Source organism: Lepus europaeus, chromosome 21 (assembly GCF_033115175.1).
Source record: "Lepus europaeus isolate LE1 chromosome 21, mLepTim1.pri, whole genome shotgun sequence".
NCBI lineage: Eukaryota > Metazoa > Chordata > Mammalia > Lagomorpha > Leporidae > Lepus > Lepus europaeus.
In genome coordinates this window covers 59,358,893-59,371,762 of record NC_084847.1, presented here as the reverse complement: position 1 = coordinate 59,371,762, position 12,870 = coordinate 59,358,893, and the positions used below count along the sequence as shown (strand labels likewise).

At 64.5% G+C, this 12,870-nt stretch overlaps 1 protein-coding gene across 3 annotated transcripts in view; it reads right to left on the bottom strand.

Annotated features, from left to right (window-relative positions):
- Positions 1 to 12,870, bottom strand: part of MAD1L1 (mitotic arrest deficient 1 like 1) — a 312,783-nt gene that overhangs the window by 102,002 nt on the left and 197,911 nt on the right. Inside the window, exons 13-14 of one of the 3 annotated variants that reach the window (XM_062179870.1) lie at positions 12,708 to 12,764; positions 20 to 108 (exon numbers count right to left, since the gene is read on the bottom strand). In XM_062179870.1, coding sequence (XP_062035854.1) covers positions 20 to 108; positions 12,708 to 12,764 — 146 coding nt within the window. Of the gene's footprint in view, positions 1 to 19; positions 109 to 4,368; positions 4,615 to 12,707; positions 12,765 to 12,870 lie in introns of those variants that run through there. The other 2 variants (XM_062179872.1, XM_062179871.1) reach the window with 2 other exon arrangements.

Here is a 12,870-nt window from a genome sequence, read left to right as displayed (position 1 = left end):
GGCTGTCCCGCTGCCCTACCTGAGGGAGTCCACCTCCTCCCTGGAGAAGCGGAAGCTCGGCTCGGCAGAGCTGGACCTCGCTGTCAGCATCTTCAGCTCCATCTCCAGCTACGAGGAAACAGAGCCAGTCAGGGGACGCAGGCGCCCACGGGCGGCCCAGGCTCTGTGTCCGTGGGCAGAACCCCCCAGGGGAGAGCTTGGACCCCCAAAGCCTGGGCGCCAGGCCACAGAGCAAGGGGCCTGTGCAGCCCAAGTTCTTGCCTCTGGGGCTTCTGCCTCTGCACGGCCTGGGAATTCAAGTCACTCCATACTGACGACTGAGCCTGCAGGCCGCTCACCCACAGGAGCAGGGGCGAGCAGGCCGCCCGGGGAGCCCCGAGGGGCTACAGGGCCGCGGGCCTTTCCTTCCTGCCGTGTGCAACCTCAGAAGTGACACTGCCTCTCTGAGCCTGGGATTCCACTTTTTTTTTTTTTTTTTTTTTTTTTGACAGGCAGAGTGGACAGTGAGAGAGAGAGACAGAGAGAAAGGTCTTCCTTTGCTGTTGGTTCACCCTCCAATGGCTGCCACGGCTGGCACGCTGCGGCTGGCGCACTGCGCTAATCCAAAGGTAGGAGCCAGGTGCTTCTCCTGGTCTCCCATTGGGTGCAGGGCCCAAGGACTTGGGCCATCCTCCACTGCACTCCCTGGCCACAGCAGAGAGTTGGCCTGGAAGAGGGGCAACTGGGACAGAATCCGGTGCCCCGACCGGGACTAGAACCAGGTGTGCCGGCGCCGCTAGGCGGAGGATTAGCCTAGTGAGCTGCGGCGCCGGCCACCACTTCTGAGAGTTAGTAGGGAGGGGGCCCAGACGGGTGCTGGCCGGCAGAGGGGGCCCGGGCGGGCGCTGGCCGGCAGAGGGGCCCACAGGCACCTTCCCCTTGGGGACAGCTCAACCCCTTCCCTCGCGTGGCCTCACCGCCCTTGCCTCTGGCCCATCTGAGCAGCCACGAGAGCCTGTGGCCTACCACAGGCAGGCGCCTTGTCAGGGGCTGTCGAGTGCCCTCAGGGGGGCAGCCGGGGCACCACCAGGTCCTCACCACGGGCCTGATTCCAGGCCACAAGGCCTCCACACCTACGAGTGCCACAGCAGGGCAAAGCTGGGTGTCCAGAGGCTGCAGCCACGGACCCATCTCTCCCCTTGGAAAGAGGCTCACGGCTGCTCTGTCCCAGACCAGCAAGCAGGGTGGGGTAGGGCAGGGAGGCACGGACTGACCCCCAGCACAGACCCACGCAGGACGGGGAGGCACGGACCGACCCCCGGCACAGACCCACGCAGGGCGGGGAGGCACGGACCGACCCCCGGCACAGACCCACGCAGGACGGGGAGGCACGGACCGACCCCCGGCACAGACCCACGCAGGGCAGGGAGGCACGGACCGACCCCCGGCACAGACCCACGCAGGGCGGGGAGGCACGGACCGACCCCCGGCACAGACCCACGCAGGGCGGGGAGGCACGGACCGACCCCCGGCACAGACCCACGCAGGGCGGGGAGGCACGGACCGACCCCCGGCACAGACCACACAGCAGCTGGCCCCGGCCCACGCCCGCCCCGGCCGCGCTCCCCTCCTGCCCACGGCTCCGAGTACGTGGACCCGGGAGCTCCAGTGGGAAGCGGGCTCTGTCCACTGCCCAGGAAGGGCTACCGCTGTACTCTGGAAGCACTGGTGTGTGCTGGGCTCGGGACGGAGACAGGGCGTTTCCCTAGAGAAGTGGTACTGTACTCAGATCCCCACGTTCGCCGGAGTGGAATGGTGGGAAATCCCCGGGGCCCCGTCCCCTCAGGTCTGTTTGACCTCTGCTGTCCGCAGGGTGGGGACGCTGTGCGCGCACACGGGGAGGTGCTGGGGCCTGTGCGCACCCTGCCAGGCCCGGGCACGCCAAGCCATGGGTCTCAGCCCCTATTCTGAGCGGCGACGCTATTAACTTCCCAGCAGAACCGTGACTGACTGATTTGTGCTACTGCCTTTATTTCCAGTGCCAGGCGTGTGGCCTGACGTCTCGTCCTCCCGGAACCTGCGCTCGGATCCTCAGGGTTCTACCTCTCGCCGCCCTAAGGTTTACCTTACTCCCCTGACTTCAGCCTGAGACCGCGCACGCGCACTGTGCCCTCCTGCCCTCGGGCTGAGGGGTCTCCCTGGCTCTGACCAGAAGCGCTTCCATTGCACTTACTCCCCACTTCACGTGCCTCCGAGTCGCGTCTCTCCTCGGAACCCAGAAGTGTTTAGAAAAGGGCTCGGTCCTGTCTCCCTTTGCTTTCTAAGTTTCAAGTGTTAGGAGCTTTTTCTCTCTGTGGTTTTGCATCTGATCTCAAATCCCGCCACATCCCAGAGGCTGCGCTGGTTCACTTGCCTGGTTTATAAATGTCTCATCTACTAACGTGATCATCACTGCACATCCGTGAGCACTCCCCAGAGAAGGAAGCGAGGGCTCTCTCTCCGGGGCAGACACACAGACAGCTCACGCATACACCATGTGCACACACACACGTGCACACACCCACACACTGTGTGGAGTCTGGGGATGAGACTGCTCACGTGTCCACTCGTGCACACACACACACAGTGTCTAGCCTGGGGATGGGACTGCTCACGTATCCACTCGTGCACACACACACACACACACTGTGTCTAGCCGGGGGATGAGACTGCTCACGTATCCACTCGTGCACACACACACACACACGTGCTATGTCTAGCCGGGGGATGGGACTGCTCACGTATCCAGTCGTGCACACACACACACACACACTGTGTCTAGCCGGGGATGAGACTGCTCACATGTACACACATGCACACACACACACACGTGCACACACGTGCTATGTCTAGCCGGGGGATGGGACTGCTCACGTATCCACTCGTGCACACACACACACACACTGTGTCTAGCTGGGGGATGAGACTGCTCACGTATCCAGTCATGCACACACACACGTGCACACACACACTGTGTCTAGCCGGGGGATGAGACTGCTCACGTGTACACACATGCACACGCACACACACACGTGCACACACGTGCTATGTCTAGCCAGGGGATGGGACTGCTCACGTATCCACTCGTGCACACACACACACACACTGTGTCTAGCTGGGGGATGAGGCTGCTCACGTGTACACACATGCACACACACACACACACGTGCACACACGTGCTATGTCTAGCCAGGGTATGAGACTGCTCACGTGTACACACACGCACACGCACACGTGGCGCCTCTGGCATCCTGGTTACTCTTGGCTCACTCCTGGCACCGTGGGTTATTCAGTGAAACCTCTCTCTCCCTCCTGGCATTCTGACAAGCTTCCGGATTGTTCCTGGTGAGCTGCTCCTGGAGGGAGGCAGTCCTGGCCCCCTGGAGCGAGCGCTGGGCAGCGCCTCTGCCTGTTCTCAACAACGCAGTACAGCTTGAACCAAAGTCACTGTGACCACGACTCCAACCCTGCCACGTGTGCTGGCTGCAGCCAGGACAGGTCGGCCCCGTGGCCCCGAGGAACACGAGTGGCGTGCGGCGTGTGGCGTGGCCTCCTGCCTGCCACGAGCAGACCTGGCTCCCCCCTGCGTCTCCCTGTCTAAGACACCAACACAGTGGTGCCTCACAAAGCTCAAAGAACGCGACTAAACGACAAACTCACTTTGGTGCACACAGCACTTGGAAGCACTATCACCCCTCCCCCGCCGTTCATCCTGATGGCCGGGGGCAGAGCCAGGAATCCGGGCACTTGGCCAGGGCGGGGGGAGAGCTGGTGGAGGCACGACGGCACAAAAGCAGGCCAGAGGGGGGTTTCTCCCCTCCCTGCCTCCTGCCCCTGCGCTGGCTCCCCCAGGGCTCTGGCTCAGACTTGGACTGAGTCACACAGGGGTCCCCCGGGGTCCCCAGCTCACACACACTGGTCATGGGACTTCTCAGCCCTGCAAGTGCTCCTGAGAGCGGACAGACAGGTCCCCTCAGCTCTGTCCCACGTGGCTCTAACTGGGGCACATCCCCCACAACTGTGGGAGGGAGGAATCCTTCCCAGCCACCACACGTCTATTGCGTGGGTAAATGCTACCTCGCAGACCGCAGCCCCGGCTCCACGCTGCGGGGCGCAGGCCGCTCTCCCCGCTGGGCCCGAGCTGTGCCCCCGCCGCCTGACTGGGAGCTCCGGCGGCCGGCTCACCGCCCCCTTGGCCTCGCCCTCTCCTCAGCACCGGCCAGCTTTCTCTCTCGGCAGAGCTGGCTGCGGCAGTCCACCTGCTCAGTGTCTGCGCTCCTCTCCCATCCGATGTCTCCTACTTCTCCTCTCGGTCTTATGAAGCTGTGCGATGTTCCCCTTAGCACTCACGGCTGAAGAGGAGCTTCCCGAACTCCAGCTCTTTGATCCGGGTCCAACCAGACGGCCTGGTTCCAGTTCACTCAGCCTCGTGGCTCCCCTCCAGCAAGACGCGGGCAGGAGGCGCCGCGCCGGGCATCCGCACCCAGCCCCGGCTCGGCCCCTCCGCCCGGGACTTACTCTGTCGGGGGCCATCTGCCTCAACGCGGGCTCCGGTTTCAGCCGAATTTCCGTTTGGCCAAAGTTCAAGTTTGCCATTTTGGCTTCCACACTTGTTATTTTTGGATAATTTCCAGAAAAGAAGTGGGGAAATGCTGACTTACGCCACCATGTTCCAAGCAGAACTCAAGCCCTTTCCTTGTGATCTGTAACCTCAGACTCCTGACCAACAAGCTCGAGGCTTCATTCTCAAAGGGGCCACCTCCCCACCCCCAGGAGTGCCGGATCCGCCCAGGCCTACGCTGGTGCTGGGGGCTGCCCACCCCTCCTCTCCCCTCCCAGGCCTACGCTGGTGCTGGGGGCTGCCCACCCCTCCTCTCCCCTCCCAGGCTTATGCTGGTGCTGGGGGCTGGCCCACCCCTCCTCTCCCCTCCCAGGCTTATGCTGGTGCTGGGGGCTGGCCCACCCCTCCTCTCCCCTCCCAGGCCTATGCTGGTGCTGGGGGCTGGCCCACCCCTCCTCTCCCCTCCCAGGCCTGTGCTGGTGCTGGGGGCTGCCCACCCCTCCTCTCCCCTCCCAGGCTTATGCTGGTGCTGGGGGCTGCCCACTCCTCCCCTCCCAGGCCTGTGCTGGTGCTGGGGGCTGGCCCACCCCTTCTCTCCCCTCCCAGCCCTGCGCTGGTGCTGGGGGCTGGCCCACCCCTGCTCTCCCCTGCAGCCCTGTGCTGGTGCTGGGGCCTGGCCCTCACACCCCCCCCCCCCGCAGCCCTGTGCTGGTGCTGGGGGCTGGCCCACCCCTCCTCTCCCCTCGCAGGCCTGTGCTGGTGCTGGGGGCTGGCCCACCCCTCCTCTCCCCTCCCAGCCCTGTGCTGGTGCTGCGGGCTGGCCCACCCCTCTCTCCCCTCCCAGGCCTGTGCTGGTGCTGGGGGCTGCCCACCCCTCCTCTCCCCTCCCAGGCCTGTGCTGGTGCTGGGGGCTGGCCCACCCCTCCTCTCCCCTCCCAGGCCTATGCTGGTGCTGAGGGCTGGCCCACCCCTCTCTCCCCTCCCAGGCCTGTGCTGGTGCTGGGGGCTGGCCCACCCCTCCCCTCCCAGGCCCCCGCTGCGGGGCAGTGACTGCCGACAGTGGATGCACGAGAAGGGTCTGTGGGTCACTTTCCCATCCGCCTCCAACTTGGACACGCCTCATGCCGCCACAGAGACCGCACCTTCTCCATGTTTCCTAAGCACAGTGGGCTGGGGTCTCTGCAGGGGGCGACATGGGCAACGGCCACAGGCCCCCCACCCAACAAGTATGAAGAGAAACGCAAGGCACCGTCACATCCCTCGGACCAGCTGCTACGCACACCTGAGCAGAGGCAGCCAGGACAGCAGCCCAGAGGGCAACACAGAGGGGCAGGCGTGTGATGTGGAGCAGAGCAGGCATCTCACTCAGGGGGTAGACGTGTCACTCAGGGGCAGGTGTGTCACTCGGGGGGCAGGTGTGTCACTCAGGAGCAGGTGTGTCACTCGGGGGGCAGGTGTGTCACTCAGGGGCAGGTGTGTCACTCAGAGGCAGGTGTGTCACTCAGGGGCAGGTGTGTCACTCAGGGGCAGGTGTGTCACTCGGGGGTAGACGTGTCACTCAGGGGGCAGGTGTGTCACTCAGGGGGCAGGTGTGTCACTCGGGGGGCAGGTGTGTCACTTGGGGGGCAGGTGTGTCACTTGGGGGGCAGGTGTGTCACTCGGGGGGCAGGTGTGTCACTCAGGGGCAGGTGTGTCACTTGGGGGGCAGGTGTGTCACTCGGGGGGCAGGTGTGTCACTCAGGGGCAGGTGTGTCACTTGGGGGGCAAGTGTGTCACTCGGGGGGCAGGTGTGTCACTCAGGAGCAGGTGTGTCACTTGGGGGCAGGTGTGTCACTCAGGGGGTAGACGTGTCACTCAGGGGCAGGTGTGTCACTCAGGGGCAGGTGTGTCACTCGGGGGTAGACGTGTCACTCAGGGGCAGGTGTGTCACTCAGAAGCAGGTGTGTCACTCGGGGTAGACGTGTCACTCAGGGGGCAGGTGTGTCACTCAGGGGCAGGTGTGTCACTCGGGGGGCAGGTGTGTCACTGAGGGGCAGGTTGTCACTCGGGGGGTAGACGTGTCACTCAGGGGCAGGTGTGTCACTCGGGGGGTAGACGTGTCACTCGGGGTAGATGTGTCACTCAGGGGGCAGGTTGTCACTCGGGGGGTAGACGTGTCACTCAGGGGCAGGTGTGTCACTCGGGGGGTAGACGTGTCACTTGGGGTAGATGTGTCACTCAGGGGGCAGGTTGTCACTCAGGGGGTAGACGTATCACTCAGGGGCAGGTGTGTCACACAGAGGGGCAGATGTATCACACGGAGGGGCAGGTGTGTGGCACAGGGGCAGGTGTGTCACATGGAGACACAAGCGTGTCACACGGGGGACAGGCGTGTGACAGAGGGACAGGTGTGTGATGCAGGGGGCAGGCATATCACATGGAGATGTAGCCACGCACAGGAGCCCATCCAGTGACACGCCAGCCACACCGCCAGCCATGCACAGGAGCCCATTGGTGACACACCAGCCACGCCACCAACCACGCGCAGGAGTCCATCCTGTGACATGCCAGCCACATGCAGGGGCCCATCCCGTGACACGCCAGCCGCGCCACCTGCCACATGCAGGGGCCCATCCTGTGACATGCCAGCCACACGCAGAAGCCCATCCTGTGACACGCCAATAGCCATGCACAGGAGCCCTTCCTATGATGCCAGCCACATGCAGGGGCCCATCCTGTGACACGCCAGCCACGCCGACAGCCATGCGCAGGGGCCCATCCTGTGACACGCCAGCCCCGCCGACAGCCACACACAGGAGCCCATCCTGTGACACGCCAGCCACGCCGCCAGCCATGCGCAGGAGCAGGGAACGCGTCTGACAAAATCCGAGACACAAATTCCTTCATGGCACAGAAATGACAGGGTGTGCACAGCTCGACAGAGGCAGACACAGGCAGCCCACAGGCAGGCTATGCTCAGGTGACAGCTGGCGGCCTCCCTGGACGTCGGCACTGGGCTGCTGCCATGCCACACTGGGCTGCCACTGCAGCCAGCAGCTGGGAACAATGAGCCATAGCCATCCATACCACGGAGAAATGGCAACGGGCCCTGTGTACCGACGCAGCGCCCTGAGAACAGAGACCTCCCCCCCCCCCAGCACCCGCACCCGGGCTCGGGTCACGAGCAGTATTCAAGTGTGGCACCCTGAGAGCCAGCAGGTGACACAGAGGTGAACAGATGCTGCCCGGCTCCAGGATCCCACATGGGTGCCGGTTTGAGTCCCAGCTGTTTTACTTCCGATCCGGCTCCCTGCTAATGCGCCTGGGAAAGTGTCGGAGGAAGGCCCGAACTCTCGGGCCCCTATGCCCACATGGGAGACCTGGAAGAAGCTCCTGGCTCTGGATTGGCTGGGCTCTGGCCATGGCGGCCATTTGGGGAGTGAAACAGTGGATGGAAGACCTCTTTCTTTCTCTGTCTTTACCTCCTTCTGTAACTCAGTCTTTCGAACAAATAAAATGTGTCTCAGAAAAGAAAGAAAAAACCAGAACTTCAGTTCTCACTCCGCAGAGGCTGCCAAGAGCAGGGGTTCTCAGCTGCCGCCGGGACGCCCTCTGCTGCAGCCACCCTGGCCACGTCTCATCAGAGTGAAATACGTTCGTGACACAGCTCGCCCAGGACAGCCTCCTCATGGTGTAACTGCACGTAAGCAAGCATGACCTGTACTACGCTCCTAATGAGCACGGCCTCCTAATTCACAGCAGACTCAGACTGCCTTTGTCTTGTCGTCTGTCATTAGCTGACGGTCCACAGACAGCCTGCGCTTCTCTGCATAGCGCCACGAGCCTTCTCTCCACACAGAATCACACGCACTCCCTCGCCAGCCCAGGACAGGAAACCAGCGCACTGGTGCAGGGCAGCAGGGGTCCGCAATCAGCGACCAGGGAGGGCAAGGCGCACCCTCTGCTCGGCTCGGCTGAAGGCACTCCATGCTGTAGGAGTCAGGGCCAGCACACAGGTCCCCTCAGCCCTGAGCAGCCCCCAGGGAACAATGGGCAAGGCGGGACACAAATCCAAACCTCCCAAAGGAGCTGCACAGTGGCAGCAGAGCGAAAGGAGGCCTGGCCACGGGCAGGGCTTGCGGGAGCAAGGAGCTAGAGTGACCGTGAGCCGACAGCCAGGCAGCCCGGGCGATGTGGGGACAAACCATGTGTGGCTAGTTCAGGGTCCAGCAGCCCCAGCCACCGTGCCACTGTGGCCACTGAGTTCAGACAAGTCAGCCAGGCCACTCGGGAGGAGCCCTGCAAGGCCAGCATCCCGTGTCCGGCTGCTCCGCTTCTGATCCAGCTCCTTGCTAATGGCCTTGGAAAAGCAGCAGAAGATGGCCTGGGCGTTTGGGCCCCTGCCACCCTCATGGGAGACCCAGACGAAGTCCGTGCTGCTGGCTTCGGCTGGCCCAGGGCTGCCCACTGCAGCCATCTGACGAGTGAAACAGCCAATGGAAGATATCTCCCCCACCCCCACCCTGTAACTCTGACTTTCAGAATAAATAAACCTTAAAATAAAAGAAAAAAAAACAAACCTATACACAGGCTATCAGATCTTGGGGCTGCCAGTGGAAGGCTGGGCCAGACAGCAAGTGGCAGAGTCAGGACAGCCCAGACTGCCGGGCCCGGTCCATGGCCAGGGTCAGGGTCAGGGCAAGCAGAGGGTGCCCTGGCCCAGGCACAGCCACTTCCTATTGTCCTCTGACCCGGGCAAGAGGAGAGAGAAGCAGAGCAAACTGGAGGAGAGGTGAGGCAGACACGAAAGCCTGTCCCAGGCGCCAGCAAGGTGTCAACATGCTGTCCGTCTCCCAGCAGCCCGTGGGGCACTGCTGAGCATCACCTCAGAGAAGCAGGTCCCAGGCGCCCACCCCCAGCCAGAACACCTCACACTTCCTTAGAAGGCCCCACAGGCCCCCACCCCAGCAGCCTGAGGTGGGCCTCTGCAAGGAGGTTGGGGTGCAGAGCCTAGGACGGGGGTCTAGGGTCAACTGGGGCGAAACAGATCCAGGACTCTGCCTGGCCCTCAAACCACAGACGTCAGGTGCTGCAGGGTGTGAGCGGGCTGAGCCGGGGAACACAGGCTGGAAAAGCAGCCACGCCGGCAGCCCACATCCCACCCTGGGCTCTGCGGCCCAGGACATGTCCAGAGCCCACCCCACCCCACAGGCCCGAGACCAGCACGTGGGAGCAGGACGGGGGGCAGGGTGGAGGCACCTCTGTGTAAGAGTGGGGGCAGCTGCGAGCAAAGAGCAGGACGTTGCCTGGGCCACAGGCTTGTCACACACCAATACAACCACTGCCCCACGCCCGTCCCACATAAGGCCCTGGGCACTCCTGCATGCAGGCGACCCCCAAGGACGCTGTGCATGGTGACACCCAGAGCAGCAGGGTCCCTGGGGCTTCATCCTCCGCAAGGACCCCACCCCGCCTCGGCCACACACATCACCACACACGGGGCAGACGTGAGCAGCTGGGGCTCACCGGATGAGGGCCAGCACTGCACCCCCTTGGGGACACTATCCTTAGCTGCCGCCCACTAAAAGCAAGTGCACCGTAGGCCCTCGTGGGGTGTCCACCTCTCCAATCCCACTGGGGGGTGGGCTTGATGCTCAGGCCCAGGCCTTCCCCCCTCCAGACTCCATGAGGAAAGAACACTCACTGCAGGAAACAGAGGAAAAGAAAAGCAAACAGGAGTCTCCCCCGGGAACCACGGCTGGCGCTGCGCTCTCAGGACTCCTGGAGCCGCGCTGTCCACTCTTCCTCAAGCGCCTGCCACCACCTGCTCCCTCAGCTCTGCCCACCAGGCGCCAGCCCAGCCCTCCGCAGCCCATGAACCCCCTGTCCCAAGCCGACAGGAAATGCCTGGGCCCGGCGACCACCGCCACCGCCCAGCCTGGCTCCACGAGGCAGCTCCGACACACCCCACTCCCACTGTGCTCACCCTGCTTCAGCGACGGGGGCCGGCCTCCTGCCGCCTGGCACCCACCTGCCCGGCCTGCCTGCCCGCCCCTGTGCCCTGCTGTTCACCTGGTGGTCAGCCAAGGCGACTCCTGGAGCCTTCGGGGTGAGCCCTCAGCTGTGCTGCCGCCCCTGGGACTGGACAATGCCACACAGCTGCTGCCCCGGGCAAGCCTCAGTGCTGGCGGCTGTCACTGCTCAACACTTCCCGCCTCAGGCCTCCCCCGGGTCCCCTTCTCCCGGCCGCCCCCCTCCACGTCCACGTGCTGGAGGCCCTGAGGAAGCTGGAACCTTGAGTTCCGACTTCTTTGCCACCCACACCTGCCCCCAGGACAGAAACGCCTTCCGGAAGCTGTGAGCACACCTCCCCTGCTGGCCTTGACTCAGAGCTACAGGTACAGCATCCGCGTCCAGCAGGCGCCGCGCACTCCTCGCCCCGGCCAGACGCCGCAGGCATCCCCAGTCCCCGCCCTCCTCGCCCCGGCCAGATGCCGCGGGCATCCCCTGCCCCCGCCCTCCTTGCCCCGGCCAGACGCAGCGGGCATCCCCGGCCTCCGCCCTCCTCACCCCGGCCAGACGCAGCGGGTATCCCCGGTCCCCACCCTCCTCGCCCCGGCCAGATGCCACCGGCATCCCCAGTCCCCACCCTCCTCACCCCGGCCAGACGCCGTGGGCATCCCTGGTCCCCACCCTCCTCACCCCGGCCAGACGCTGTGGGCATCCCTGGTCCCTACCCTCCTCACCCCGGCCAGACGCTGTGGGCATCCCCGGTCCCCGCCCTCCTCACCCCAGCCAGACGCTGTGGGCATCCCTGGTCCCCACCCTCCTCACCCCGGCCAGACGCTGTGGGCATCCCTGGTCCCTACCCTCCTCACCCCGGCCAGACGCTGTGGGCATCCCCGGTCCCCGCCCTCCTCACCCCAGCCAGACGCCGTGGGCATCCCCGGTCCCCGCCCTCAGGCCGTCTCACACACACCCACTCTCACCACAGCGCAGAGGGCCTGGGGTCTTACAGAATGGAGGCCAGGTCGTGCCACCGGCCCCGCAGGTCTGCAGGGCCAGACTCCATTGCCCTCGACCCCTTGAACCCCGCCCGGCCCCAGGACCTTGGACTTGGCCATTTGTGTGCCCCGCCACCTCCACCAATGACCCCCAGACCACTCAGGGCCCTGGTGTGCTCGCTGCTGCAGCCCCAGCTGCAATAGGAACCCCCTTCAGTGCTTGCTGGATGGATAGAGAAGGTTCTGGAACACCCACACAGCCCTCCCCTGGCCATCCGGCCCTGCCTGCCTCTCACAGCCCAGGCAGCTGATGGTCTGCAGGCCAGGCTCCTACCTAGCTGGGCCCTGCTCACAACCAGGTCTTACAAGCCATCCCTGCCATGCTGCTCAGCCCAGTGGGGCCTGGCCCCAGGCCACTGCCAGACACATCAAGTCCCCGAGCACAGCCAGCCCTGAGTCCCTGGGCTCATGCCGAACCCCACCTCGCAGCAACAAGGCCCCCACCCTGGGGCAGGCCCACCCCCACACTGACAGCGCCGCCAGGGGCAGGCCCCAGAGCCCACCCCCACAGACAGCGCGGCCAGCTACGGCCAGGGCAGAGCTTCCCTCCACCCTCACAGTGGCTCCCTGGGGTTTGCTGTGTCCTTCCCAGAGGCTGCCAAGCGCCAGCGCAGCGTGGCGGCTCCCAACGTTCAGCCCGCCTGCTCACCAGCACGGTGGCCAGGAAGTCCTCCAAGTCACCACTTACTACCCCCGGCAGCTCAAGCTCGAGGCAACCACACCAGGGAGGATAGAGCCTTAAAGACGCACCTGCTGCCATGACAAAACAAAACCAGAGCAGGAAACGCGTGCCTGAGAGGATCCCTGGTCTGCAAACGCAGCACGGAGCCCGGGCCGGGCCTGGCAGCCTCCCTGCGGGCGGGAGCACCGTCGCCAGGGCACCCACCACCACACCAGCCCTCGGGCTCCTCCTGGACCCCGTCTGCTTTATTCTGTGATCCACGCAGCTCGGCTCCTAGCCGAGTGTGCTCTCCTTCCCGACAGCACGGGAGGAAGTCACTCGCCTCCCTGCACCACAGTCCTGATGGGGGAGTCAGGGTGCCCCCGCCCAGGCCACAGGCAGCACAGCAGCCCCTGGGACTCACCATGTCTGCTCTCTGCTTCTGGCCTCCCAGTTCCTCCAGGGCCTGAGACAGCTGAGCCTGCAAGACAAGACGGACAGGGTCAGGGGCTGCAGGGGCACAGGCCCTGCTCCATCCACGAGGCCTGGCTGAGCCGGCGGGGCCCAGCCTCACCAACAGCATCTGG